Source organism: Lampetra planeri, chromosome 37, assembly GCF_965212315.1.
Source record: "Lampetra planeri chromosome 37, kcLamPlan1.2.h2, whole genome shotgun sequence".
Classification (NCBI taxonomy): domain Eukaryota; kingdom Metazoa; phylum Chordata; class Hyperoartia; order Petromyzontiformes; family Petromyzontidae; genus Lampetra; species Lampetra planeri.
The window spans coordinates 3,762,752-3,777,390 of record NC_136143.1 but is presented as its reverse complement, the minus strand read 5'-3'; the positions used below and the strand labels follow the sequence as shown (position 1 = coordinate 3,777,390).

The 14,639-nt window shown below is 55.1% G+C and overlaps 1 protein-coding gene across 1 annotated transcript in view; it reads right to left on the bottom strand.

Moving 5' to 3' along the window:
• Positions 1 to 14,639, bottom strand: part of LOC144730943 (sarcoplasmic/endoplasmic reticulum calcium ATPase 1-like) — a 42,403-nt gene that overhangs the window by 23,406 nt on the left and 4,358 nt on the right. Inside the window, exons 2-5 of the mRNA XM_078611823.1 lie at positions 10,526 to 10,543; positions 8,488 to 8,570; positions 2,366 to 2,470; positions 1,697 to 1,835 (exon numbers count right to left, since the gene is read on the bottom strand). Of these exons, the coding sequence (XP_078467949.1) occupies positions 1,697 to 1,835; positions 2,366 to 2,470; positions 8,488 to 8,570; positions 10,526 to 10,543 (345 nt within the window). The remainder of the gene's footprint in view (positions 1 to 1,696; positions 1,836 to 2,365; positions 2,471 to 8,487; positions 8,571 to 10,525; positions 10,544 to 14,639) is intronic.

The following is a 14,639-nucleotide window of genomic DNA, read 5'->3' as shown; positions in this document are numbered from 1 at the left end:
GCCCTCACCCTCCATTGCTCATCTTCCCCACATCTTCCTCCTCCAGCTCCCTTCTTCCTTTCCTAGAGTTCTCCTGATGGCTGTGACCATCACAACCACCAACTTTGGTGACTCTCCCATGCCCGGCCTCGCAATCGTCCGTTCCCTGCCAGGATGTTGGTTTGGGTCTCCCACTGCCGTTATTGAAGCTCACGTCCCGGATGAGCAGCACCAATGTGCAGCATCAGCAGCAGCATCAGCAGCAGCAGCAGCAACAGGATCAGCCGCAGCAGCATCAGCATCAGCAGCAGCAGCATCAGCAGCAGCAGCATCAGCAACAGGATCAGCAGCAGCAGGACGCTCCGCGTGCACAGTGGTTGGGCATCGCAGCAGCTGCCGCAATAGGATCTCACCATCGCTCGCCCTCCTCCACCCCCTTCCCCCCTCCCCCGCAGCCCCTTCCCGACTACACGCACCGCCCGCCTTGGCCATATCCCACTCCAGGTCTAAGCGACGTCCCTCGGAGGAGATGGAACCGCCCGGCTCGGGCAGCCGAGCCGGCGATTAGCAACGGCGACGCGGGGCGGCCGCCGGAACCCGGCAGTTTCCGGCGGCGTCGGGAAAGCCCCCGGTGCAGAATGGAGCGTTTCCACACCGCGCTGGGAAGGGGGAGACCTCAGGGTGCGCCCCAAGTTTCCTGCACCGGCACGACCTCCGGGATTCACTGGCGGGAACCGCGGGGTCACGACCCCCAGCGGGAAGCCGCGACGCAGCGACAAGGAGGTCTGCGCCCCCGGCCCACGGACACCGTGGGGCGTGCGATGCTGCAGGCACTCAACTCCCACCCCCCCTCCCCTCTTCCCCCACTCTCCTCTTCTCCTGCCCACCCTCCCTTCCTCCCTCCCTCCCTCCTTTAGAATCCTCGCCTGCACAGACACGAGATACCCAAAATTCAAAGCAGACGTTCTGGCAGGGAAGCGAGCGGCTCGGTGCCACGTTCGCAAGGTTCTGGTGGCACAAGCCAGGCGCTGGCGAGGCACGGCGATTGTGGTGGTGATGGTGGTGGTGAGAGTCTCCACTGCTCGCCGAATCGTCACGGTAACATCTATGCAGCACGCTCGTGCCACATTCGCGCCACATCAGTGCCCACCCACGCCCCCTCGCCGACGTTTTCCCCCCTCTGCCTGATCAGTGCTAGGGGTCATGGTTAGAATTAAAGATAGGGGTCATGGTTAGAATTAAAGATAGGGGTCATGGTTAGAATTAAAGATAGGGGGCATGGTTAGAATTAAAGATAGGGGTCATGGTTAGAATTTGTCATGATTAAGATTTAGGTCATGGGTTAAGGTTAGAGGTGAGGCAAAAAATAAGTTAAGATCACGTTTGGAATTAGGGTTCAAGGTGAGGTTAGTGTTAGCGTTAGGGCTGGAGACAGCTATTATTGTTAGACTAAAGGTCATGGTCCGGGTCTGGATTGGATCAAGATGATGGTTAGGGTCATGGCTATGGTTAGAACAAAGGTTAGTACTAATGAAATGAGAGCTCTAAACCCCAAGAGCTAACAATGACCCTGTAGGATTGGAGTTGGGGTCGTGGTCACAGTTAGGGGTCACAGTCAGGGGTCACGGCTAGGGGGCATGGTTGGGGATCACAGCTGGAGGTTACGGCTAGGGGTCACGGCTAGGGGTCACGGTTACTCTGCATCGCCGCCTCTCACCGGCGATCTCCACGATGTCGCCGGGCACGAGGTCTCGGGCCTTCACGAGCTGCAGGATGCGCCGGTCCTGGCGGTACACCTTGCCCATCTCGGGCTCATACTCTTTCAGCGCCTCGATGGCACCCTCAGCATTACGCTCCTATGTGGTGGGGAAGGGGGGAGGCGCGGGGAGGTGGATACGGGATTTAGGATTTGGGGGTCACGAAGCCCAGAATCCACGAGTCGACGTGGTCAGGTGACGTTCACACGCTGCGGCCGTGGCCCCACGAATGTGTGGCGCGGGCCCGGGAAAGTGCTGCCCCCTGCTGTGTGGACCAGGGGTCACTTGTAAGGGATCTCAGAGGTAGCTCTGTGGTGTCCGCTTCAGCAGGCCATTCTCCGACACGTGGGCCCACACTGCTGTGTGAGAATTGCGAACGGAGTCTTCGTCTCGTGAGCAATGTGACACCGATAGAACGGTCCAGGAAATGACAAAACTTGAGTGGGGGGGGGGGCACGACTCGGGCAATGTTAAACAAACTTTAAAACAAACGCTAAACACCACACGGAATGAGTCACGGTGGGAGCTGCCTGCATTTGGCGTGCCCTCTGCCCTGGCTCTGTTGCAACTCCCCCTCTTGATGATTAGTGGATGGATAGTGGGGGGGGGGGGCGGGGGGGGGGACCCACCTGCCAGACCCCAACGATGGCGTTGGCGATGAGGATGAGGAGGATGACGAACGGCTCCACGAACGCCGTGATGGTCTCCTCGCCCTCCTCGAACCACGCCAGCACCTGGAAGCCACGACACACGCGCAGAGCCGTGAACACATGCACACAGATGCACATGTATACACAGATACACAAAGACAAAGATCGCCCATATAGGCTTAATAGACTGCTGGTGCAAGTGCTGTTAGCGAGCACCTATGGAGGCCGGCACGGCACACGAGGGGGGTGGGTGGCCAGCACCACGCCCGGACGCCTTTGTCTCCCCAGTGACGATGTTTACACACCGCACCAGGTACAAATTTCAGGCTGAGTCGACCTAGAGGAGGCCCAGGACCGGTTCAGAAAATCTTCACTGGTGTTGGCCATAGGCGAGAATCTAACTCGGGTCGACGGATTTCGCAGCGCAGCGCGCTAACCGCTACACCACCGTTCCCCACCCACACAAACAAAGATAAAGATCCCCCATATAGCCTTAACGGACACACACACAGTCACACACACATACAGTCACACACACACACAGTCACACACACACACAGTCACACACACACAGACACAGTCACACACACACAGACACACACACACAGTCACACACATACAGACACACGTGCACGTGGAAACTTCTACTCGGAGCTCTGTTTGCAGAGGCAATTGTCGCCCGGCTCTTAATTAACCACCTCGCGAGGTGACAGCACTGCTAAGGGCTATGGGGGAGGCGGGGAGCGAGGTTATTGCTCCGGAGGCTCCACCCTGAGCAACGGATGAGTGCCTGGAACAAACAGCCGCTATCGCCCTGTGCTGGAAAGACAAACACGGCGAGGGCTGGCGTCTTATTAGCGGCGAGGGGGCAAGGGTGGGAGGGGAGAGGGGGGCTGGGGACGCCACGCACAGATAACAACCTGCCAGGGCCTCGCTCTGCGGGGTAGAGCATTAGGTCGACGAGAAGCGACACCGGCCAATCGAGTGCGAGCTCGCCCCCTCACCCTAACTCACGAGCCACACACTTTATTACACGCTTTTTATTAACTCATTCTGTCTGTTGTTGTATCCTCAAATCTTGTAACTCAATTTGTACCCACTTCCCAATGCGGTATCGACTGCAAACTTGGTATACTTATGTCTTACTGATGACAATACTATATTCTATCATTAAAAATTAAAAATATATAATTTTAAACGATCTTTTTTATGTGTTATGTTTCCGGCTTGGGTCTAATTATCCACAGTCAACTCACGTTGACGTTGACTGTAATTGCCCACGGTCCATTACGTTATGGCAAGCTTCGGGGCCACTTCCTGGAGTCGTGGAGTTCTTCCATTACTAGTACGGTACATTTCATTAAAGCGTGTTTAAAAAAAGTTTATTTTAAATATTACTTATTTTATTTCTATCGGTAAACATTTTGCCGAACGGCCTCTAATGGTGGTAGCCTTGCCCCAACCAGCCAGCCACGAGCTCGACCTCGACACTCCAACCCACGGCACTCAGAACCCACACAAGTTACGCTGAGTGAAGGTCGACTCAGAAGGCCGACTCAGCCCATCATCCCTCAGTGAAGGTTGACTCAGCCCCATCATCCCTCAGTGAAGGTCAACTCAGAAGGCCGACTCAGCCCATCATCCCTCAGTAAAGGTCGACTCAGCCCATCATCCCTCAGTGAAGGTTGACTCAGCCCCATCATCCCTCAGTGAAGGTTGATTCAGCCCATCATCCCTCAGTGAAGGTTGACTCAGCCCCATCATCCCTCAGTGAAGGTCAACTCAGAAGGTCGACTCAGCCCATCATCCCTCAGTGACGGTCAAGGGCCCCGCCACTTGCGGTGAGTCACCTCAGGGCGTCCCATGAATAGACGCACCACCCTCCATAGGAATGTGGACTTTACACCACTGGCCCGGGGCTGTGGAGAGCAGATGAGCGACTTTCAATCATTTCCATTTCATTTCCCACGAAGCCGCTCCCCTCGCACACTCAGAGCCCCACCGCCCCTTCGCTGGAGCTCGGCGTTTACAGCATGGACTTGGCTGCCACCTTCTCCACCCTGCCCCCCATTCTCTGACTTCATTCCCACAAACGCCACCCCCCTCCCCACCCTCTTCCTTCAGCTCCTGCAGCAGCCTCGCCATCCTCAATCCTCGGCCTTCCTCTCGCATCCCATCCGTCCTTCCACGCTTCTCGACCCTCCGCGTTGATCACATTCGGAAGGAGCTCTCGCTTCGTGGCTTCGACTGAAATCCCTCCTTCGCCCCTTCCCTGGCCCTTTTGAAAATTCCTTCACTTCATTTAAGAACCCCCAGCTGGTGCACACGTGGCGAGCGAACCGCGCGCTCGCGCTCCGTGGCCGCGCGCCCTTGCGATGCGCTCCGTGGCCACGTGCCCTTGCGATGCGCTCTGTGGCCACGTGCCCTTGTGGTGCGCTCCGTGGCCACGCGCCCTTGCGATGCGCTCCGTGGCCACGTGCCCTTGCGATGCGCTCCGTGGCCACGTGCCCTTGCGGTGCGCTCCGTGGCCACGCGCCCTTGCGATGCGCTCCGTGGCCACGTGCCCTTGCGGTGCGCTCCGTGGCCACGCGCCCTTGCGATGCGCTCCGTGGCCACGTGCCCTTGCGGTGCGCTCCGTGGCCACGCGCCCTTGCGATGCGCTCCGTGGCCACGTGCCCTTGCGATGCGCTCCGTGGCCACGTGCCCTTGCGATGCGCTCCGTGGCCACGCGCCCTTGCGGTGCGCTCCGTGGCCACGTGCCCTTGCGATGCGCTCCGTGGCCACGTGCCCTTGCGGTGCGCTCCGTGGCCACGTGCCCTTGCGATGCGCTCCGTGGCCACGCGCCCTTGCGATGCGCTCCGTGGCCACGTGCCCTTGCGGTGCGCTCCGTGGCCACGCGCCCTTGCGATGCGCTCCGTGGCCACGCGCCCTTGCGGTGCGCTCCGTGGCCACGCGCCCTTGCGATGCGCTCCGTGGCCACGTGCCCTTGCGGTGCGCTCCGTGGCCACGCGCCCTTGCGATGCGCTCCGTGGCCACGTGCCCTTGCGATGCGCTCCGTGGCCACGTGCCCTTGCGATGCGCTCCGTGGCCACGCGCCCTTGCGGTGCGCTCCGTGGCCACGTGCCCTTGCGATGCGCTCCGTGGCCACGTGCCCTTGCGGTGCGCTCCGTGGCCACGTGCCCTTGCGATGCGCTCCGTGGCCACGTGCCCTTGCGATGCGCTCCGTGGCCACGTGCCCTTGCGGTGCGCTCCGCGGCCACGTGCCCTTGCGATGCGCTCCGTGGCCGCGCGCCCTTGCGGTGCGCTCCGTGGCCAGCACGCGTGGCCCACGGCCTCGGTGCGACGGCGGCGACGACGCGCATCGCCTTGCGCCGGTGTTGCGTGAACGGCGCGTCATATGCATTTCGTTTCCCTGCGATGTGTTTGCTCCTCGGTGTGCCGCAACGCTGCTGTAACTTCCTTTGTTTCACCGAGATCCTCCCCGCGGCTCATTCCTGTAACACGGATCACCGCTTTGACAAAACCGAGCGAACTCGGTTTTGCCAAGAGAGGCGATGACGAACAGCGCCGGCAATGTTCCCCTCCCGCCTCGCCATTGCTTCCTTCCTTCTGCCAGATCCCTCAGCTGCCACACAGGCGACACACGGTCGCCAGTGTCCACACACGTGTGTACGTACATCACAAGACAAAGATCCCACCGTATGGCCTGTAATTAATTGGCTATCGGGGCAAGTGCTGTTAAGCGAGCGCCTATGAAAGCCGGCAGAGCACACGAGGGGGTGGGTGGCCAGCACTACGCCTGACCGCCTTTGTCTCCCCAGTGGCGACGTTTACACACTGCACCAGGTACTCATTTGAGGCCGAGTCGACCTAGGGGAGGCCCAGGACTTGTTCAGATAATCATCACTGGTGTTGGCCATAGGCGGGAATCGAACTCTGGTCGCCAGGTTCGTAGCGCAGCGCGCTAACCGCTACAACTATCACTCCCCACACGCATATAGACACGCGCAGACATCTGGCATGGCAAAACCGCCTTTGTATCCCCAATGGCGATGTTTACACACCGCACCAGAGTCGACCGAGGGGAGGTCCAAGACCGGTTCGCATAATCGTCGTTGGTGTTGGTGGCCGCGAGCAGTAATCGAACTGTGGCCGTCGGATTTATAGCGCAGCGCGCTAACCACGACACTACCGTGTGTGCGTAACTTTAATTACACACACATACATTCACTCGCGGCACCGCTGGTGGTGTTTTCCACTCAATTATTAACGCGGCTCGGGGGCGTGGAACTGCTCGGCCCAGGTGTGGCGAGTTCAGGCGAGGTGAATTGAGACGCGTTGAGGAGAGATGAGGCGATGGGTGCGGTAACTGGAGAGGTGCCACAGCCTGGGGGTGAGGGGGGGAGTGCGATACGCGCAGGGTCGTAGCCCCCTTGGCCCAGCGCTCCGTGAATAATTCATCGTCGTACGGGCGTCGCCTTCCCGTGCCGCCGCCGTCAGCTGAAACGACGACCCGTGGAGAGCAGCGTCGTCGCGGCGCGTCGCTGCGATGAGCACGTGGGTGCGAGGGGCAAAGGCGCTGCCCTGCAATTCCACGCTCGCGCCACCGCTGGCGGAAGGGGCCTTCCGCTAAGAGGGAACTCGTAAGAGAGCCCCTCCTCTGGTCTACACGGTATGCTCGGCCTACTCTTCTGCGCTGGACAGACGCCTGCCAAGATGTGCGGACGCCCGCACGTCACCCCACCACACGCGGCCTACCCATTGACTCGACTGCGGTGTGTCTATCCACACCGCTGGGTGGACATAGGTGGCGGTGGAGGAGGGGGCACGGGGGGGGAGGGAGTTAAGAAACTTGCCCCCCGTAATTTCAACTGCCACGCCGGGAGATGGAATCGGAACCAGCGACCTCCGGCTCACGGGTCCAGTGGCGCCGCTGCCAACCTTTGCACAGCGCGGTGCGACGCTGAAGCCATGCGACGTCCGTTTCATTTCCTCGGCGCTTCACGGCTCAGCACTCACGCCGAGCGCACTGGAGTGGAAGGGGTTGGCAATCATTCGGTTAGCGGCGTCCCACGAGGCCGTCCCCACTTGGCGAGGTCGCCCTCGCAGCAGGAGAGGCGCCGGGATCGTTGTCCCGAGTCTGTGAGCACGACGTTTAAAATGTATGTCTGCTCAACTTCTTTCGCGCCGTACATGGCCAATCGTGCTAATCGGACGCATGCGGGAAGGACAAACAAACTAAACACGAAAAACTGCTTTAAAGAAATTAATTTTCAAAATTATTTTTTTTTCAAATATGTACTCGGCACGACTGGGGCAAGGCTCACGGGGGTCACCCTGTGATGCACAGACCTGACCAGGGCTTGCTTCACATCTCACGGAACATGTTGCGGGTCTGCATGGAGAGTGGAGGAGGAGGTGGCGCCTTCCTGGTAAACCACAGCCGGTGCGAGAGCGATGACGAATGCGGTGGGCCGGGGCGCGGAAATATTTTCTGGGTCGCTAGTCCGGCTGAAACGAAGCCCTGCGCCTGTGTGAACCCGCGGGTGGAAGTTGCTTCGGGCAGAGTAGCACGACTCGCAATCGGAAAGTCGTGAGCCGAGTGGTTCAGGGGTCACGGCCACTGAGCCAGCCCTGCCGATAAACCCGAGTTCGAATCCGGGTTTCAGCCGTCTGTTACTCAAGTGAAGTGGGCTGATGGTTTGTGGTTTGTATTTTCCTCTCATGTGAGAAGTCAAACGCAGTGATCCCACTCGAAAAATGACAGCCACTGCCATAAGAATGTGGAATTTCCACGACCGCCAGGAGAGACGAGCACCACCACCACCACGACGCTCGTTGGAGCAGGGAGACCCTGCGAGCGTTTATGACCGCAGCTTCAAATCGGACCGCTCCCAACACTCTCCAATGACACCCATGTCTGTAGAAGCTTCTAGCAACGTGGTTCGAAACGTCGGGCACGGGACCCGAAAACGTGTCGGAGTGCTGTACAGCGAACAATCCACGAGAACGCACGCAGTCGGACCACTCCCACGTCAGGTGACCGCCTCGGAGAATGCGTCGCTGCGCACAGCGAGATGAAAACATCAACAGGGACTTACGAAGGAGACCGTGGCGGCGAGGAGAAGAATTCGCACCAGGAGGTTCTGGAACTGCTCGGCCACCAGCTCCCATAGCGTCTTGCCTGTGCACACACGCGCACAACAAAGACACAAAGATCCCCCGTATAGCCTTAACATACTGTTGGGGTAAGTGCTGTTAGCGAGCACCTTTTAAGGCCGGCACGGCAGACGAGGGGATTGGTGGCTAGCACCACGCCCGGCCGCCTTTGTCTCCCTAGTGGCGATGTTTTACACACCGCACCAGGTACTAATTTGAGGCCCAGTCGATCTAGGGGAAGCCCAGGACCGGTTCAGATAAACGTTACCGGTGTTGGCCGTGAACGGGAATCGAACTCTGGTCGCCGGGTTCGTAGCGCAGCACGCTAACCGCTACACTACCGCTCCCCCCACACGCACATAGACACACGCGCACACACACGGATGACAGAGGTACACGCAATAGGGCACGCGCATTATGCACGCACACACACACAGCCTCGGAATCTGGTGAATGCACAAAGCATTAAAAAGGGATCACGGGCCAGCGGTGCATTTGAATCCTCGGGATACTGATCCGGGTTTATCCCTTGGCTGAACTTGACTCGGTCAAGTTCAAGTGAATTTATTAGGTATAGCCCTGTGAGCCATTCGGCTCTTGAATCGGGTGCAACCGCAACAAACAAAAAACAAAAACATGAACAAGAAAACATCTTAAAGTGAATATGTGACTAAGTGCAAACAGAAAATCCAAGAAAAGACAGCAAAATATTGCAGAAAAAACACCGTACACCAACGCTGTGTGCAAAAATCCCAGTGGGATGCAAGTCAAACAACAACAACCACAAGACAACTTAGATTAAGGCCATCAGTCTTACTCCGTACTACAACAAACAAACATGGCTAAACGAATAAACTTTTCGAAATCACAAAAATAAAGCCATGAAAGCAATGAAACAGTGATCATAGGAACTGTGACGGAATTTTCACAATAAATGACATAAACAACATGTACTACCAAAACCCTGCAGCCATAGGGTAACGGCATAACCACAATTGCACCGAGCGCACGCTCTGTCATCCATGCACCGCACTATTCCAGCCTCCCAGGAAGAATTCCCAAAGGTGAACAACAACAGATAAAAATTTTGATGTAAAGCTCTCGTGACTGCAGGGATTCATCTTCTTGGTTCTTTCGGTAAAGTCACGTAGAAGGGAAATAATAAAATAATAAAAATAAAACATAATAAAATAATTCTCACGACGTTTCGGCCACAACGCAAGCAGCCGTCCTCAGGTGAAGACCAGGTCTGTCGGGGAGACAGCGTCTGAATGGCCACTTGCGTTGTGGCCGAAACGTCGTGAGAATTATTTTATTATGTTTTATTTTTATTATTTTATTATTTCCCTTCTACGTGACTTTACCGAAAGAACCAAGAAGAACAACAGATCAGTTGCAGGTGAGCCGTGCCACCCTCAAGGTTGTGCGAATATCACCGCTGGGGAGGCAGCGGCGGCCCGAGCGTGATATCCGGCCAAGCCCACCCCCTCGTGCACTCTGCATGTGTCAGTACGTGTGCCGATGGGCATAGTTGTCGTTGTGTCGTGTGTTAGTGTGTGTTCGTGTGCAAGTGCGTGAATGCGTAAGTGCGTTAGTGCATGCGTGCGTTAATGCGCACTCTCGTTTGTGCATGCGTACACGTGTGAGTGTGTACGTGTGTGTGTGCATGCGTATTCGTACGTGCGCGTGTTAGTGTACGTACGTGCGCGTGTGTACCTGCTTGTGAGTGTGTACGTAAGCGTGTTAGTGTGTACGTGCGTGTTAGTGTGTACGTGCGTGTGTGCATGCGTGTTCGTACGTGCGCGTGTTAGTGTACATGCGTGTGTGTACGTGCGTGCGAGTGTGTACGTAAGCGTGCGAGTGTGTACGTGCGTGTGTGCATGCGTGTTCGTACGTGCGCGTGTTTGTGTACGTGCGCATGTGAGTGTGTACGTGCGTGTGTACGTGCACGTGTGTGTGTGTACACTGCAGCTCGCTCACCTTCTTCCGCTGGGAGCTCTGTTCCCGGCGAGGCACGCGTGGTGCGGGTCAGGCAGCAGCAGGAGGAGGAGGAGGGGGAGGAGGAAGAGGGGAGAGACACCGGGTGAGTGACTGACCGAGTGCGTGCCGCCAGTGAGCTCACGCCTCATTAGGCGTAATGGGGCAAACGCGCGCGAATTAGCGGCGCAATGCAAACAGCATCGCCTTGTTTCACAAATAGCAACGTGGGGAGGGGGGGCGGCGAGAGAACGCGGGACCCCCCTCACCCCCCCCCCCCCCGGCTGGCGACAGCAATTACATTCACCACGCTTTATAAGACACAAAGACAAAGATCCCCCAGATAGCCGGCAAAAAAAAAACACCGCATTGAGAAAAGTGCAGTTAGCGAGCGCCGATTGAGAACCAGCGCGGAACGCGAGCGGGGGGGGTGACAATCACCACGCGCAGACCGCCTTTGTCTTCCCAGTACAGATGTTTACACACCACACCGGGTGCTAATTTAAGGCTGAGTCGACCTAGGTGAGGCCCCGGGCCGGTTCAGACGTCCGTCACCTGTGTTAGACGTGAGCGGAAATCGAACTCGGGTCACCGGATTCGTAGCGCAGTGTCCTAACCACTGCGCCACCGCTCCCCATACAGTAGACACACACCTACACACAAGTTTTCGTGCAAAGCGGAGCTGTAGTAACTCGTAATGCTCGACTCAGGGTCCATGCATATTCGTACCATTTTGCGTCAAGTTTGCCAATGGGGCCGTCCATAAATGACGTCACGCGATTTTGGACGATTTTTGACCCCCCCCCTCGTCACACGGCGTCACAAAAAGTCAGACCCCCCCCCTTAAAATATGACGTCACAAAGCTCTGCCCCCCGCCCCTCAAATCGCTTTAAACTATTGTAATTGTAGTGCGTATTTAATGTGGCGATGCACTCTGATGTTGTAGGAGAAAACATTTATTAAAAAGTCTTTAATTACGTAGAACGTGTTGTCTATATTTATTTAAAGTTGCGCATTTCGATGTGACGTCACATTTCTCAAACCCCCAACCCCCTCGTCACACATCGTCACAAATGTCTGACCCCCCCCCCCCCCCCCTAGGTGCGTGACGTCGTTTATGGACGGCCCCAATGCAGTCGTTAGCGTTCGTTTATTTGCCCAGACTGGCACCCTCCATGTCAAGCGCCATCCCCACACTTGTCCGAGCAGAACGTGGCTTTCGTTAAAATACAAAAAAACCGCCTCCATTGTAATCTACGCTATTCATGTATTACTCATTCCAATTAAATATGTGGCAATCGTTTCACAAGCATCCCACTTGGGTGAGGTGTGCTGTTGCTCCATAGGCTCAGGACGAAGAGACAATTTAGATGTTGTGTATATATATAGTGTTGAACAAGGGTAAGAGACAACCACATTTGGCTACGAGACGCACGCATTTAATCGAAATGGCAACGAGAAACTCCAGGGACAGCGACAATTTGGATGAATGCTCTCAAACTGTTTTCGATCTGAGAGACACCCACAAGCCACAAAATCGTGTGCCCGTGGGTCAACACAAGACAAAGATCCCCCTTGTAGCCTTCAACATACTTTTGGGGCAAATGCAGTTAGCGAGTTTCGCCTACGAAGGCCGGAATGGCACACAAGGGGGTGGGGGTGGCCAGGATTACGCTCGACCGCCTTTGTCTCCTCACTGGCGATGTTTACACACACACACCTACTCACGTTCAGCGAACACCCACAGTAAAACACACGGCCACTGCACACACATTCACATACGGTCTATTTAAACAGAGCACACACAGCCAGACCACACACACACAACATCAGTCATACACGGAATCAGAAGATTTATTTAGACTGGAGAAGGAATCCGATATGCTATGAAGCTTTTTTTCATAGATGTGCGGTATGGGCGGGTCTGCAGGTGAGTGTGAACACACACTCTATGCAGTCAACACGCGCCTCTGACATGTATCCTTTGTTTACATAGTAATACTGTAGTCACCTTTATCAGTTTAATAATTGAAGTTCTTTCAACTTAATTTAGTATATTGCACCGTGGTCAGTTCTAAAAATAAATCTGCCCGAGCCGTCGTGCGCTGCAGGGAGTTTGATAATTAACTTTCATTTAACACCGATTTCATGCTTGTCCAAAACGGGTTTCGATTCCTCGTGCGTGTTGCAAGTTTGTTTCTGTGGCTGATTTCTCTTCAACTCCAATGTTGTGCTTCATTTTTTTTTAATTTGCGTTTTTTTTGTAATGTTGGTGATCTCGGGTGACTCTCTATACCGGTCTCCGGAGTTCTCAGCTGGTTCACCAAAAAAAATCAACTCGAACGCTCACAGAATACAGCACGTAGGCAGGCTGCTACTGCTGATGCTGGTGGTGGTGGTGAAGGGGGGCTCAGAAAGCTTCCAATCGACGAGCCACACCAGTATTTAGCACCGCGCGGGTAGCGGCAAACATTTAGCGATAACAGAGCGGTTTCCGTATTTAGCAAATCAAAGTGGATTGTGCGATAAGTTCCTTATCAAAAAGGTTATTGCCGATTGTAATAAAAATATTTTTTTTTATTGGCGATGTAAAGATGTTGATACGATGCAACGTTTTGCCGACCCTGATGGCGCCAATAAATACATGTGCGTGTGGTATTGGTCCATGGACTCGTCACGACCGTCGGTCGGTCACATTAGCTCAGATGTTTTGTTGATGGTCACCTCATATAAGAGACCCATAATGCACTTCATCAGAACTGCTGCCGATGGGTTTATGTTTGCATACTTTCACAAAGGCTCGGTGCTTTTGTTTGTGTGTAGACGTTAGTGTTGTAAAGTGATGGTGTTCCCACGTGCACGATTGTTATTATTACTAGGATTGTATTATTCAGTTACGATGTGGCTCTTCTGATTCGCAGAGTATTCAACTGAGAGCTCTCATTTGGCACCACGCCCAAAAGTCCGCGTGCCGGTCAGGGCGGGTCCCGGACCTTCGAGTTCCTAAAATAGCCACCGCACGATAATTTGACGTGGGTTGTGGTCGCGTCTTCATACGAGGTGGGTTTCTGGTTCTCTCCCCTACCAACCAACCATCCAGGCAGTGCCGGATTATCCCAGTAGCACAAGTAGCCTGGCACTTTCAAGGGCCCCACGCTAAATGCTTTCAAGCTATCAATTCCGGTTCAGTGATTCTGCACTTGCTCTATTACTATAGTACTATACTGCCTTCAACTTTTTGAACGACTGGGTGTTTAAGGTATTATCTGGCTGTATAGGAAATGAGAAAATCAAATACTTTACTATGCAAGTTAAACATTTGTTTTATTATTATTTTTTATTTAGGGCCCCTTTATAACATATGCTACAGGCCCCGTATGAGCTTAATCTGCCACTGCATCCAAGTCAACGTGCAGCCTATTTGCCAACCCACTGCTGGTCGAGGGCCTCCCCAACGCCGCGTTGGCCGCGGGACGGCGTGCTTATTTCCAGCCCTTAATTTCAGCCGGAACAGCTCAGAAATTATTTTGGCATTCCTGCCGTATCCATCTCGCCCTCCTTCGTCCTCGTGATAGCTGCGTACACGCGGTGGAGTGCATCACGCATGCGCGAATAATGCTTTAGGGTTACCAGATGTCCTCAAAGACAGTACTGTACTGGAGAATATAGGACTATTATGGAAAGGCATGCACTGTCGTGGCAGGAGTGGTAGTACCTTACGCTGACAACCTTCACTCCGTGTCAGCCAGGCAGTATTCTCTCCAAATCAATGATAACGCCCTTTCGCTGCCCATGAAATCCTGAGTGTAAAGACTTGTTTTTTCAGGAAGGGTCCTGCTACGTTTGGCCAGCTTTAGAAAGGTACGCGTTTGGCTTTCGCGTGGAAGGAGGCCAGAGTTGCCCTGAGAAAACCCACCACGCGTACGAAGGGAGTGTCGCAACGCAACGCTCCGCACAGATAAAGTCATGAATCCAGTGCAGCCACTCGCCATCATCTCGTGTACGAACTGCCACGTCGCAGGCCAAACCTGTGACACCCGGTACCACATCCGGTACGGGCAGGCGGTCTGCCATTCAAGCGCACGCAGGAGGGAGACGGCCGGGATGGTGTCAATT